At 49.2% G+C, this 13,869-nt stretch overlaps 3 protein-coding genes across 3 annotated transcripts; all 3 read right to left on the bottom strand.

The window, feature by feature from the left end:
* Window positions 1-837: 837 nt before the first annotated feature.
* pld2 (putative phospholipase D (PLD)) lies at window positions 838-5,430 on the bottom strand. Its single transcript, XM_073736897.1, has 5 exons — window positions 4,827-5,430; window positions 4,428-4,773; window positions 4,237-4,380; window positions 2,187-4,183; window positions 838-2,137 (listed from the first exon to the last, which is right to left on the bottom strand). The coding sequence occupies exons 1-5, from the start codon at window positions 5,037-5,039 to the stop codon at window positions 1,481-1,483; spliced, it is 3,357 nt and encodes a 1,118-aa protein (XP_073595841.1). The 5' UTR covers window positions 5,040-5,430; the 3' UTR covers window positions 838-1,480.
* Window positions 5,431-9,059: 3,629 nt separating this feature from the next.
* Window positions 9,060-10,859, bottom strand: BDW70DRAFT_168345 (kinase-like domain-containing protein; the record flags this gene model as incomplete). The annotated part of the gene is made up of 8 exons (XM_073742439.1): window positions 9,060-9,125; window positions 9,169-9,352; window positions 9,407-9,430; window positions 9,469-10,000; window positions 10,047-10,225; window positions 10,279-10,418; window positions 10,457-10,489; window positions 10,548-10,859. The coding sequence occupies 8 exons, from the start codon at window positions 10,857-10,859 to the stop codon at window positions 9,060-9,062; spliced, it is 1,470 nt and encodes a 489-aa protein (XP_073595842.1).
* A 1,871-nt stretch (window positions 10,860-12,730) lies between these two features.
* BDW70DRAFT_168346 (uncharacterized protein) lies at window positions 12,731-13,495 on the bottom strand (the record flags this gene model as incomplete). The annotated part of the gene is made up of 3 exons (XM_073742440.1): window positions 12,731-13,303; window positions 13,356-13,372; window positions 13,408-13,495. The coding sequence occupies 3 exons, from the start codon at window positions 13,493-13,495 to the stop codon at window positions 12,731-12,733; spliced, it is 678 nt and encodes a 225-aa protein (XP_073595843.1).
* Window positions 13,496-13,869: the final 374 nt, after the last annotated feature.

The raw sequence follows: 13,869 nt of genomic DNA on the forward strand, positions 1-13,869 counted from the left end.
AGTCTACCCTATTAAGCAAAACAAGGGGGTAGAAGAGACAAGAAAAAACCATGACAAACCCCAGTCCTGCCCACCGCACATCCGATTCAACATAACAGTATCAGAATGCAATTCGTCATTCTGGTCGCGGATATCGTAGAGATAAGAGGTCCGTCACTTTTATGAACCAGCTTGACGCTGCGATAGGCGGAACTTGAACTTCAAAAAGATATTTGTGTTTCATCAGACATCGTTATTGTAAATAGAAGGATCGATTTCATCTGGATGGAATGAAGTCGATATATATAGAGTTGATTTTTTTTTATTGGAGTTTGTAGTTTCCCCTTCTCGGGATTGTGAAGATGACGCGTGATGACTCGCTGTTGTCTTGCCTGATTGAGAAAGAAACGACTACTTCGAACGGGTTGGTGTAATTCGAGAATCATTGTTAAGATGCTGATTTTTTAAAATTGACTAGGGGTGGACTGGGTGCGCGGTCGATATTTCTCAGGTGGTTATTTACATAACCACGCAGCCGGCGCCTGGGGAGGCTGAAGAGGTAGAGCATGTTAGAGTCGTCGTTGTCAAAAGGATGCAAGGACAAGGAGAAGGTGGAACTGGGACTGGGACTGGTTGAGAAATATCGGGGACATAGGACGGAAGAGGAAGGAGATGACATACCAATGGAGACAGGAGCGAACTCAATGGGGGACATTTGTGTCGGTTGGTCTGAAGGGGTCTGCATGAGTAATATTTGTAATGAAGCGAGAAGAAGTACATGAGAGAGGTTAACTGCGATGATGAGGAGACCGTTGGACCGGAGAAGATGGGGTATTTATGTCCTCTGGGTTGGTGCTTTTCCTTTACGCCGCATACTGAATTGTGAGAGACACACCGCATACTGAATTATGAGAGACCAAAGACGAAACCTCAAACTGGGATTCAAGGCGCCAGATCAGAGGGAGAACAATTGCTCCGGCAGACGTGTTTCGGCCTCGTCGTATTCTGGTTAGGGTGTCAATGCCATCCGGTACCTTCGTGCATGTGGCGGCTTAATATTGTTCTTGGGAGGAAGTCCAATGGAAGTGCAGAAGAGAGAACGAAGTCAATGGGCTGAGATATCAAGAACAGAGCGCTGGATTTAGCTTCGTGTTGATTTCCTGGTCCAGGCTGCTTTCCTGAGACTCAGCGAGACAGACCGTCTTCCACTTGCGGGCTGGACATGGCTTGACTGAAACCCCGAAGCTGCCCAAAGGCAAGGATTTGATCGGTAGTCGTGAGGAGGCTCCTTCAGAGATAGAGCTAGACTGAGGAGGTTGCAGTAAGGAAAGACAGACCTGAATGGACGAGGTCGCATTGGCCAATAAAAGTGCACGAACTACAGATTGTTCTTGAGAACAATATCAACTTGGAATTAACCAAACAATTGAACACAAAGAATAACCCAAGAAGACCGCCACTCATTCTAATTAATACAAAGATATTCTCAGTCATAATTCCACTAGGTATAAAGCGGTTCTGTCAAGTCGTTGAGCGTTAGCCCAGATTCAGCCACATCCTCTTCGCACAGGAACATCAGCGGCATCTCCACCAACGTCCCCTTCACCTGGCTGAGCAGTTCCTTCACTCGATTTACGCCCTCGGGACCGGGGAACTTCTCAGCGACCACGTGCCCGTACTTATATGTTGGGGGAGGGCCGTCTATCTTCTCGCCGAACGCCTGCTTGTCTGCGTTCTTGAAGTAGTAGCCGTAGAACTCCTTGTACGTATTCCAGTTGCGAACGGTGTCATCAGGAACAGAGTGGAAAACTTCACGGTAGACCTCGGTGTTTTTGTGGGCGCGGGTGTTCCAGAGGCTGAGGAGGGTGTCCGCCAAGGGATCCGCCACGACTTGGCTTTCAGGGGAGTCGAAGTCAAAGTGATCATTAACATGCTCGTAGTCCTGCGGGGGAAGCAGGCCAAGATGCTTGCGGAATAGGTGGCGGCGGAGCGAGGATGCGAAGCGACTGGCCGTCCACTGCTGACCGTTCATCTTGGATGGAACGGGCGTTCTGTCTTCGATGATAACGGCGATTTCCGAGTCGTGGTCGCCCACTTGAGACCGGTCATTGATGTTGGCAGATCCGCAGATAACGATGCGGTCGTCGGCAATCATGACCTGTTCCGTTAGCTACAGTGAGAAAGTGGGGATATTATCCTGGACCTACCTTGGAGTGGACGTATAGTTCCTCCGTAACGAATGCATCGATCTCTGCCTCGGCGGGACCATCCCAAGGGATATTCCGAAGGTCTGGCCCGTTGAGCATGTAGCATGAGCTCACAGTATCCCACTGCCCGGATCCCGATTTGGCGCCTGCATGACTGGAAGGATAGGACTGGTAGGCAGCGGATGTGTCAAAGGCGGGGCGATGCTCAGGCCCAAAGCCTCCACTCTGCGGAGCGGATTTGGGAACGGTGTACTTGAGACGGTCATAGTTGCGAAGGTTGTAGAACCGGATGTACTCCATTGGATTGTAGCCTTCCTTCGCAATCAGCTCCATGATACTGTTTCCTCCGCGGTTGATCGAGTTGTACTGGAACTCCATGATTGCACGAGTTCCCAGCGCAGCCTCATCGCCCAAGTCTCCTGCAAAGCACGGGACACTCGGAATCACGACGATGATTTTGTACTTCTGGCCTGCACGGGCAGCGCGGAGGATGCGCTCGACAATTGCAGCGCCAATCTTGTTCTCCACCGGTTTCTGCTTATCACCCGTTGCTGTGATGAAGAACTGATTTTCAATGTAGACAAAGTGTTCGCTGTGGCGGATAATCTCCGCATACGCATCCTGAATCGAATGCTCGGTGGGCGTGCCGTTGCTCCATTTCCCGCAACTACGAACAATCTGGCAAGACATGTTTCCCCGCTGCTGCGGGCGTCCTAAAGCACTGCTGGTGATACGGTCCTGGTATTGGTGGATCTGACCAGCTAGCTCACCACGGAGCGAATCAAAGTTCTCTCGGAAACGACGAGGCACGAAGCTCGATGCAGATCCTGCTGGCCTCCCACCAGAGGCCCTTCCTCGATCGCCCCTGTCCTCGCTGTAGTCATCCATTAAGCCGCGGTGGGAGGAGTGTTGATTTTCCTGGGTGGCCTGAGTGGGCGGAGGCGGGAAGTACGGCGTGTGAGCTTGACCAGACCCCTGGCTTGGAGGCGGTCCGGGGGGAGGAGGCGGGAAGGATTGGCCAGTATAAGGCGACTGCGGAGTTCCATGATGCGACTGCTGCTGGCTAGGCTGGTATGAAGGCTGTTGTTGATTCCAGTTAGGTTGAGGGCTTGTCGGAGGCAGCTCACTGGCACTCTGAGATGGCGAGTACGACTGGCCGGGGTGGTAGGGTTGATACGTTGGTTGCTGCTGAGACCAGCTTGGTTGCTGCTGAGTAGGAGCCTGCGAATTAGCGGGATAGTGCTGCTGGCCAGGTTGGTGTTGCGCGGGCTGGTAAGTCTGCTGAGTGTTACCCGGATGGACCGAGGGAGAATTCGGTTGACCGGGCTGCTGCTGGCCATGCTGGTGGGAGGCCTGCTGATGAGAGCCCTGCTGTGCCTGGGAATGGCCACTAGACGAGCCCGGGTGGCCATGAAGTGCCAGTCTCGAGAACCTCGAGTCGTTTCGGGACTGGTATTTGATATCATAGAGGAAGTTCCACCGTTCGACGAACATGCGACGAATATCCTCCACAGCCGGCCCGTGGAAACTGACTGCGACATCGGACCATCCCATCCGGGAAGTCTGCGTCCTGTCAAGCTGGTTCTGGTCGGGATGAGCAACGTCGCTGAAGTCGAGAACTCTGGCGTTGTTATAGTCCTGACCGGGGAATACAATGTCCGCAGGGTTATCGTGAATGTCAGCGAGGGCATGCTGGTGAGTGTCCCAACGACCGTAGCACATGTCCAGTCCACCCATGAATGCAACCGTTCCATCGACTATGCAGAGCTTTTCATGATGAGCCCAGTACAGAATGACACCTTCGTGGATACCGTAGACACCCTTCATGGCGTCGACAGACATCTGCCCTAGTTTGAGTGCGTCGAGAGACAGGTTTTGCAGAGAAGAGGTAATAGAAGCCGCCAGGCCTTGACCGTCTGGCAGGTGATCCGGATGACGGAAAACAGCAATGTTAGGGTGGAGTGCTTCAAGGTGGTGTTTTGTATGGGCCGAGGAAACTGTACTTCATCAGCAACTCCCCACTACTGAGGACGGCGACGGGGCGACATACGAGTCAGCGCTTGGGTAACCTCTTTGTATACGATAATGTTGACCTTAACGCCGCGTTTCGCTGCGGCCTGTAGCAGCCGATCCAGTCGGTACTGCTCGTTTTTGGCCGGCGGGCGTCTCAAGTACAGTTCCGGCGACAACCACCCTGATCCACAGTTAGTCTGCGCCAGGATATTCTCTGCTACCACTTACAGTCCAGGATCCAAACGGACTCTCTCGCAGATTCTAGTGCCTTGGAGACGGCGTAGAAATATGAGCATCCATCGACATACCACTGGACATCATTGCCGTGACGTTCGGGGGCGAAACTGCCGAACCGGTGTTGTGTCTGGGGCTGCGGCTTTCCGTACTGTGCATACCCCTGCGGGTCGATAGCTGTCCCTAACCGCTGAGCGACTTCGCCGCCGAGGTCTGCAACGACGTCCTGGAGCTTCCCAAACAAACCGGATGTTTTATCCTTTGGCGGTTTGCTCGAACTCTGGTTCGAATCAGACGGCCTCGACCCTGGACTATTGTATGACGGATAGCTTTGCCCTCCCTACCGACAGATCAGTCTTTTGTCCGTATAACGCTACGGTTGCTTCAACGTACGCCGTAACCCCCTGGGTTATAGCTCTGAGAAGGCGGCTGATTCTGGGTCCCTGGAGCTTGACCCTGCTGAGAGTTGTGATGTGTCTTGTATTTGCTCTTCAGCATGTTGAACGTGTCTCCCACCAGACTTCTCGCACTTTCCCCTTCGCCAGCGCCTTCAGAGGCCTGGTTATGATACTGGCCATAGGCCAGGTGGTCTTGATTGTAGGACATGGCTTTGCAATTGTTGGATAGGGATAGGCGAGACCAAGAAGAGAATTCAAAACAAAAATGTGAGACGACAAGAGATTTTGGCGTCTCTCATGAATCTGGATCAAAAATGCAGCGAGGCAAAAATAGATCGTCGAGAGATGAGGGGAAGAGGTCGGTCAGCTCCCCTCGTGCGATTAGTCGACGCCTACTGCCCCGCTATCCCGTCCTTAGCAGCTTGAGGGATCCAGCATCCTAGCAACGTACCAACAACAGCCCTACTGCGCTGTTTTGAGTGCCCCGTCAATGCTGCCATTGGATGGGCATCCTCGGATACACGCATTGGCTGTTTCTTGCATGGCAGACAGTCGTCCTATGGCTGCATAATGCATCCGCAAGGTGGTCTATACGTGGCAGCCTAAAACAGATCCAAAGCTGAGCGCCTAAGCCACACTCCATGAGACGCTAGTCCAGCATTTTGACCCAATTCGGCAACTCCTCGGTCGATACTCGAAGTCAATGGTGGGGCAATTGTGGCTGAGCATTGGATGAGCCGTTTACCGTTGTGAGAGTCCTACGTCGTTGTCAAGCCCTCTAGGCTGCTCAATAATAATGCGGCTGAGATATGCATGGAAGCGATTCACGCCATTCAGCTGCCAACCGGCCCGAACGCCTATTCGGCCGCATGTAGTAAGACGAACCGTCGTACCGTCAGAAGGCATTGTAGATAGGTCGTTGTACTGTGGATAATTATGCCTTTTTTCTTTATTTTATCTATTGTCAATAAAGATGAAAAAAATATTGTTGAGTTTAGTCTTGCTATACAGTTAGTGATCACCTGATGCACGGTCTCAACTGCCGTCCAAAATCACCACCAAATACGATAGCAAACATGAAGCAATTTAACCACATACAATTAGTAGAATTTCAAGTTCTTTTTGTGGCTTGATATAGTCATTATCTAGAGTCTATACATGATTTTTATTCGCTCCGGAAGCGCCGTGGCAGCCAGATCTGGCGGCCTCGACGATTAGTTGTAGGAGGGGCCTCTACAACAGTATTAGGAGTTTTAGCACGATTTGCTTCGATATCTGCTGGCGTGGCGCTCTAGATGTCTTTTTTGGAGAATTTTTTGCCTGCTGGAAGTCATTTTGAAGCTGACGGTCAGCCTCCTTTGCCAGGCGCGCGTCCTCTTTTTCTTGTTTCCTCCGCTTTGCGTCTAGCAACCGTGATTCTTGTTGAGATGCTCGATTTCTCTTACGCTCTTCAAGCAAGCGTTGCTTCTCTTCTTTAGCAAGCTGACGACGGACCTTTTCTTCCTCTTTTTGAGGCCTTGGTAATTGTATAGCCTCATCCTTCTTCTTCTGAAGATCGCGAGCCTGCTGGACTTTATGCGGAGAGTAAAAAAACTGCACCACCATTTTCAGGGGCCACAAGCTCAAATAATAGAGGTTTTCCGCGCTGACGCTTCTTTTTCTCATTCTGGAGAGCTGATTCAAGCTCCTGGCAACGTAGTTTAAGGATAATAACCTCTGTAGAGAGGTGATGCATTGTAGAACTTAACTTGGCGTTTTTGTCATAAACATTGGAAACCACGCGGCTTAGGAGCTTCTCAATCTTTCTCCAGTCTTCTGCTTGCAGTATCAAGCGGGAGGATTCACTTGAGGATGGCCGGGAGTCCTTCTTCTTGGTAAATTGGACTAGAACAACTTCAGGATCCAATGGTGATATCCCGACAGTTCTCCATGCAGAAAGGATATTCTTCAATGACAAGGCTTGCTCCCAGGCCGGCCAGAAGAGGCGAAAGAAGTCCCGTTTTGTAATATGACTTAGGCCCATTGATTTATGCAAGAACTCCTAGACCTCGTTCGGTAAGCTGATTTATATAGCTTATAATGGTTGGTAAGGACTCGCTGCTGCTCACTCATATTGGTGGACCCTCGAGCGCTGTACCCCGTGGTGACGCCTCGATACGTTGACCGGTCAACACCAAATTGTTTTGCAATTTTGGTATAATTAATTGAATCGCCTGGCTCTAAAGAATTGATTGCTTCTATTGCTGCTTCAATTGAGGACATATTGAATGAGATATAAGAGGTTGAAGTTTGACTTGAGAACAGTCGGTGAGGAGAAATCGTGCGGCAGGTGAGACCGTGCATCAAGTGATCACCGGCTGTACTGGTTTATGAGATAAATTTTATGGGAAAAAAAGGTCCTAAGGATTCTCGTGTTTATGGCATTAAGGGTAATGGACGGTATTGTATGGGATCCCTGTTATGATGAGCGTTATACGCTGAAGCGTGAGATACATCTTCAAACTCTTAGGCTGAATAATATAACCAGTCCACGATGCCTAACTATATCATTGCGCAGAACTCACCGCGTGAGTTATGACTGTATACGTTGCCGTTGACACCGTTTCTGGTCATGTTTAGCGTACCTGGGTCAGGTCCTTGGACAATGCAACTATACATGATAGAGCAGGATGTTGATAGTGGGCCATATGACACGGATGTCGCCAAATAGCTTGAAAGCGATATGAGGATATCAAAGATCCTACTTAGAGCCGATATCTGAATTTTGACCTGGGCAAAGCTAAGCCTGCGCATAGCAGCCTAGCCGACAATCAGTACAATCAGTAGCTTCTGTTCGGCGGCCTAATCACAATTGAAAGGAGCCAAAATGCTCGCTCCAGAATTTGCGGATGCTTTTGCTATGCAAGTAAGCTGGAATATCAGTGAATCGTCCATTCTTGGATCCTACTCACACGGACTGCATGGACAAGATTCCTTCTCCTATAAATGCTGTCAGAAGAGGTACATATTACTTATTCGGACACAACAAGCTGATAGGTTTGTAGAACAAAAGCAAAACAAACCCATCCAACTAAATACTGCTGGCAAAGTACTAGACAAGATTCTTGGGCCATGCACGGAGGTTCAATCACATAACTAAATCTAACCCACTTGAGCGGCTCTATATAGATCAATTTGCCATCAGTGTCTCGTAAAGTGTAATGCAAATAAAAAAGTCAAGACACTAAGACATTACGCAACCACTCCTCGGAGTTGCACAGCCCATCTCGGTATCCATTCAGAGTCAATGAGTTCCGTAGAAGTGAGCCTTTCATTCGGCCTGAAGGCCAGAATTCCCCTTAACATTGCAAGTAGGGCATTTGCCGCGGCTTCCCAACGTCCTCCATTGCGCTTCTTCGCCGCGGCTCCTGCACTGTATCAACGAAGCGTTTGATCAATGGTCTGCCTCCCTCAGACATTCTCTTGACCTCCGTAAACATGCTCTCCCGCGATCCATTTCTGCCACCAGTCACATGGAATATTGCCAAGTGCATCCACGTGCTCCTTTATCATCCAGTCGCTGGACGGATTGAGCCCCTTGTGGCAGATAGTATCTATAATTTCTTCTCGTTACCCTTTGGTGCTTGGGCAGATTTGTGCCAACTAGTTTCATATATGGCGCGCTGCAATGCAAAAATCAGATCGGCAAATCTCGATTTGTAACTGTGCAGGCGCCGAAACGTATTCGAACAGTCCACTCGTCCAATGCTCAGCGACATAGTTTCAAGGAGACCAGGCCGAGGAGCTGAAGGGAGCTGAAGTTTTGCTGGAAGGCATCGGAATCGTTGCAAGGGCGTTGGTCCAGAATTTCAGAGCGGCAACCGATCAGCAATGTGCTTGACAGAACTCAAAGAGTTATGAGTGATGTGTCGAACTGCTAGGCAGTAACAACCCAACAGGCGCGATGTTCACCCAACCGGTTACAACCAAATTAGATGACGTAGACACATCAGGCTGGATGGAGGACTTGAGAAGAATCAACTTGTGATGACCCCAGTGATTTCAGACATGTCGATAATAGAATCGTCATATTCACAGATAATTCCGAGTTTGTTTGGGTCCTTGGGAATTTGGTTCAACCGTCACGAAATCAGCACTATACCATGATTGCAAGTTAGCCCTAGATTGTTTGGGATTGTGACACTCTCATATTGCGGCACGAAGGCGGGTACCTCGCCTAGGGGTAGCACTATCGCCTTCTCTCAACATCCTGCCTTTCAACCCACTGTGTTTGTTTTCTGAAATCCTCCCTCTCCTTTTCTGTCATAAGATTTTAGACCAGTTTCTCGCAACTCCACAGAGAGTGCGAGAGCATCATTATAGAGATGTTTAGGGGTCCACCCGTCCCGAGAGATAATAAAGGAAACAGTCCAAAATTCTTGAACTTCGTTTAACCCCTCACTTTCCTCTGAGTGGATACGAAGCTCATCCTCTGTGAAATGAATGGGACAAGGGAAGTCAAACCCCAGTTCATTCCAATATCTGCAGCTGATTTAGACTAGGCTTGACAAATTCCGGGATATAGGGCGCACTTACTTCTTTATTCGGATTAAGGATTCCCTTAAGGGCAGAATATCATCGCCCCAAGTATCGCCAACAATTGTATAGGTTCGCACATTATTCGACCATGATTATTACGGAGGACTTTGTTTAAAAGAGGGACCTCCTTGGCAGTCTGCTTCTCGTAAAGGTAAAGAATACTAGACTTGCTCATTTGTCCTTTTACTTTATTTTTGTCATCTGGCTCAAGGTCCTTTAAATTTGCGGGAGCCTTTAATACAATATCCCCATGATATTCAATCAGCCGCGGATGGCGCGCCTGGAGGATCAAAGGGGCATCCCAGGTGCCTTGCCCGTCTATCACGCTGGATATACACCCATCTTGAACAAATATATTTGCTGCATGGAGGTCCGTATGCCATATATGAGGTGCGACGACAGCTGGGTCATTTGGATGGAGGTATGGGGCAACTTTCAGGTGCTGGTGAAGCAACGAAATATGGCTGCTGGGAGAATTCTGCGTCGCAGAGGTTACCAAGGGGTCATCCTGCGGTTTCGGAACTGCATACTGTGTGACCGATTTGAGCTCTCGATGAGCTAGGGAAATAGTATAATCTTGCGGATGTTTCCCTTTGAGAAATCAGAAGAAATCAAACAAAGGAAGAAAGATACATACATGGGCCTCTGTCTAAATTCATTGTTGCGCATTCTTTGTTCCAATACGCCCTCTCTGCAACCGGCCCGATGGCGAATCGACGCATCACTGTGTTTTTGATATCCGCTGGCACATCACCAACAACTTCAGCTGCTGAAGGGCCTGGTATAATCTCGCTGGCATAGTACAGATTGCCGTAACTAGGTTTCCGTTAGTGATATGAATAGGGGCAATGCTTGCATCATCGCCTGACCTGTTGAAAGATACTGAGGCCATTTTTTTCTCCAAGGAAGTAAGGTCCTTCATTATCGTTATCCTCTGTTCCAGAGAAAGATCATCCCAAATATAATCCAATTTTACTCCAGCGGCCTCCTCCATGATAATGTATTCGGACTGACAGGATTACACGCATCAGCACTCCAGGCAAACACCTTGGGGGTCGGAATTTGGAAGATGCTGCGTGCCTGGTCATACGTTAGAACCGACTAATCCAGAGATTAGGAAAACAAGTATCATTCTCACAAATTTCATGGTTGCGACTTCAGAAGCTGTCATGTAGTACCGAGGCCCTGCAATACGATGAGGAATCCTAGCAATTGCATTCATCCCATTGTCCATAGTAAGCTTGAAAGTCTTGTTGAACGAGCCTTCGGCGAGTTTCGTAATTCCAACACATTTGCTTGCTCCAACGCTGCTCGCGGCCACTTTCTGAAGTTCAGGTATGTCAAAGGGAGAAAACCGATTGCGAAGTTGCTGCTCTTCGTCCCATAGCCAGCGACCGCTGATGTACTCAAAAAGGTCAGTACAGAACTGCTGCGCGCTCGAGGAGCTCATTAGTCTTGTATGAGGACTTTTGCAGGTTGAAAAGAGTCCTGAAACTGATCTAGATGATAATACGAAATCTCGATGGAAGCGCCTTGCGGATAAACCTAGGGACCTCGGTATGCCAAATGTGAAACGCATATATTTGCTTAATATCTTCATGTCCGGTTTCTGCAGGGGTATGAGTAGTTCAATGGAATTATTCGCCTTTGTATGGCAGCATTGAGTGGAGAAACAAGTGAGGTGCAACACGATCCAAGGTGACGTGCTCTAGGGTGACTAGGCTGCTTTAGTAGCTTTGGTAGGTCCTGCTCTTCAGTGCCGGCACTTGGACACCTCGCATTCTCATTCATGTCAGCTTGCCGTACAGTTTACAAAATCACCTTATTCCTCTGAATTCAGGGTAATAACATTCCTTAGAGGCGACAGCATAAGATCTCACTCAGACAGTTGGCATACAGAGTGACATGATAATGAAAGTCTCCTGTTTCCCAGTTCTAACATACTACTCCGTGTCTTTAAAGGACTCAATCAAATCTGCTTCGGCCTGTTCTTCATCGACATTTCAGGATCGAAACAATTTTCGCCCAGATTTTGTGATTGTCCCCAGCTGCCGCAGCTTTCACGCCCGAATCAGCAGCATTTCTGTTGGCTTGGAGATCAATTCGTGTTTTCATCAACAATGGGATCCTTGTCAAGTCGTCGGCTGTATTTGGTTCGTTCTTGGGCGTCTCACTAGCGAAAAGGCGTCATCCTCGTTCAGTAATCGCTGCCTTCTTGCTGTCTTTGCTCCATGGGATTGACATGCCAAATTTTGTAGTTGCTCTCTTGCAGCATCACGTTCCTCTCGCTTGTATCTGCTCGCACTCGCTGTTCCTCGAGAACTCTTTGGGCTTCGTCTCTTTCCTCCCGGAGCTCCTGTTGAATGTCTCGCCATTTCTGTGATAATCGAAGAGCGCCTCGAGCAAGGGGAGTACCAAGGGACCACCAGCTGTTAACAGGCCAGTCAGTTGGGACAGGAGGACAATGCTAGATCGGTCCATCAAACGCGGAGGAGTAGTGTCTTCGGCGTTTCTGGAGAAAGAAGGATAGTCAGAGCGGTGCTCCGGCGTTTATTCCAAGAAGAGGAACGGGCAGGTCGGGGGCTGGTTGAATGTGAATATGAAAAGCACTTTGATAAGGAAATATTATCCATTTGCCCGCGTGGACGGACCACATCGATAAGCGCAAAAGCTTTGTTTTGATAAAAGTGTGACGACTTTCGACCAGCATTAGTGGCAGGTTGGTGATGTCCAATACCGATTGTTCAGATCCTTCTTATAAGTCCGTCAGCCGCGGCGAAGCTGTCACTCTCTGTAATTCTGCTGATCGTGGCTATGACACAGTCCCCGTTAGCAGACTCTCTGGGCATATCATACCCGAGGCGCGAGTATGATCATGGGAATAAGGTTGTCGGCCACTCGCGGGGTGTAGAGCGCTCGAGGCCAAACCGACAGGTGTCTCAGGCCAATAAATGCCTTAGGCAGTTTGATCAGATACAGCGAGACAGTCTGGGATGTTCACTTAAGATAGAGTACGCCAGCCTGTGTCGGGCTTCCATCCGGTAGACTGAAGGCGTGGTCGTGAAGCGGTACAGGCATCCCACACCCCACATCCACTGGAGGCCGCTTCGTGCATGCTGAATAGCCCCATCTAGAGGCCGCGTGGATAAGGGCAGCCAATTAAAGAAGTTTTACGGCTTGGCCAGCCGTAATATCTTGCCTCCCTTCCCACTATCCCTGCAACGCAGCTACGATGCCTCAGGCGGCGCTGTGCATTGCATTGACTTGACGGCAGTTTGAGGGAAAGCGAACCACTGAACTAGACACCATGAGTCGTATCGGTCAACTTTGTTTGACTTGGGGAGCCGTCTCTTTAAAATTACGGCGGAGGTCCTTCAGAATTGAATACATCGCCGGATCACCCAGCTTTAAGGCATGGTAAAACTGTTTATATCTGTCTCTCAGATTTTCTTTGTCGAGAATATCTGTTCCATCAACGTACTCTAGCATATACGTCAAGATCGCCATCCAGTAAGCTTCGCAGGCAGTTCCGTAATTCCGACAAAGCAACAGAATAAGAGCCTCACAATTTCTCGAGGCGCTTGGAATTCGGACGGAAATAAAGTGTGGAAAGCGCCCTCGACCGCGACCTAGGGTAGCTGGAGGAAGCCTCGCGTCAGACGCGCACATAATATTCAGCTTGGTGTGGTCTAGAGTAGCCACAATTTCAGGAAATTCCCGGAGCACATCAGATATCCGGTACAACGATATCGCAAGCTCATCATCGATGTGACGGTGTCTATAGGGCGGCTGGCGCGAATTCGAATGTGGGCAGGCGAAAGGTCGAGAGCAGGGCCAAAAGCCAGTAGAGAGGGATATTTCGATAAGCGCATCTAGTACGACGAAGGACACGCCCTGCCAGTGTAAGTGGTATAGGAAGGCAGTCATACCAGAATAGCATACTCACATCAACATCTGCTGGAACTCCGTAGACGGTTAATAATTGTCCCAAAGCAGACTCGGGACATTGACATCGTCAAGAAGGGAAGAAATTGAAGTCACTAGGTCACTATCTAGCTGTTGGCCATTGAAATGAAACGTAGTCATTTTGGATGGGAACTTTGCGCGATGGCAGATGGACACTGAAGCGAAGTCCAGACAAGGTCAGCTATTAAGTGTCCAACGCTCGCAGAAGATTGAACACATGAGAGAGTGTTGTTCGAACGTGATCCCCATGCAGGTTTGGCTGCATATGTACTACTCAATTTATTAATACTAAAGGCAAGCAACAGCAAGGTATTTATTAACAGAGAGCGATCTATACTAGCTGCAATAAATGCAAAATTCAAGGGTAGGATACATCATGGTTGTATATTGCATTCTGCCAGTTGAGTGGGTCACACGTGACTGCGGTGGAGTCAGAGGGTAAAGTTCGTAGTTGCGGACATTTCGGACTCGGCGTTTGGCATTAGCGCCGGTCC

This window comes from Aspergillus foveolatus (assembly GCF_047715535.1).
Source record: "Aspergillus foveolatus strain CBS 279.81 unplaced genomic scaffold BDW70scaffold_25, whole genome shotgun sequence".
In the NCBI taxonomy this organism is placed as follows: Eukaryota; Fungi; Ascomycota; class Eurotiomycetes; order Eurotiales; family Aspergillaceae; genus Aspergillus; species Aspergillus foveolatus.

What these genes read in the sequence shown, in the direction of transcription:
- pld2 (XM_073736897.1), bottom strand. Translation starts at nt 5,039, where the DNA reads ATGTCCTACAATCAAGACCACCTGGCCTATGGCCAGTATCATAACCAG. An exon ending in GGTTACCCAAGCGCTGACTC is followed by an intron (nt 4,184 to 4,236) that starts GTATGTCGCCCC and finishes GATGAAGTACAG; the next exon opens with TTTCCTCGGCCCATACAAAA. An exon ending in AACTATACGTCCACTCCAAG is followed by an intron (nt 2,138 to 2,186) that starts GTAGGTCCAGGA and finishes CTAACGGAACAG; the next exon opens with GTCATGATTGCCGACGACCG.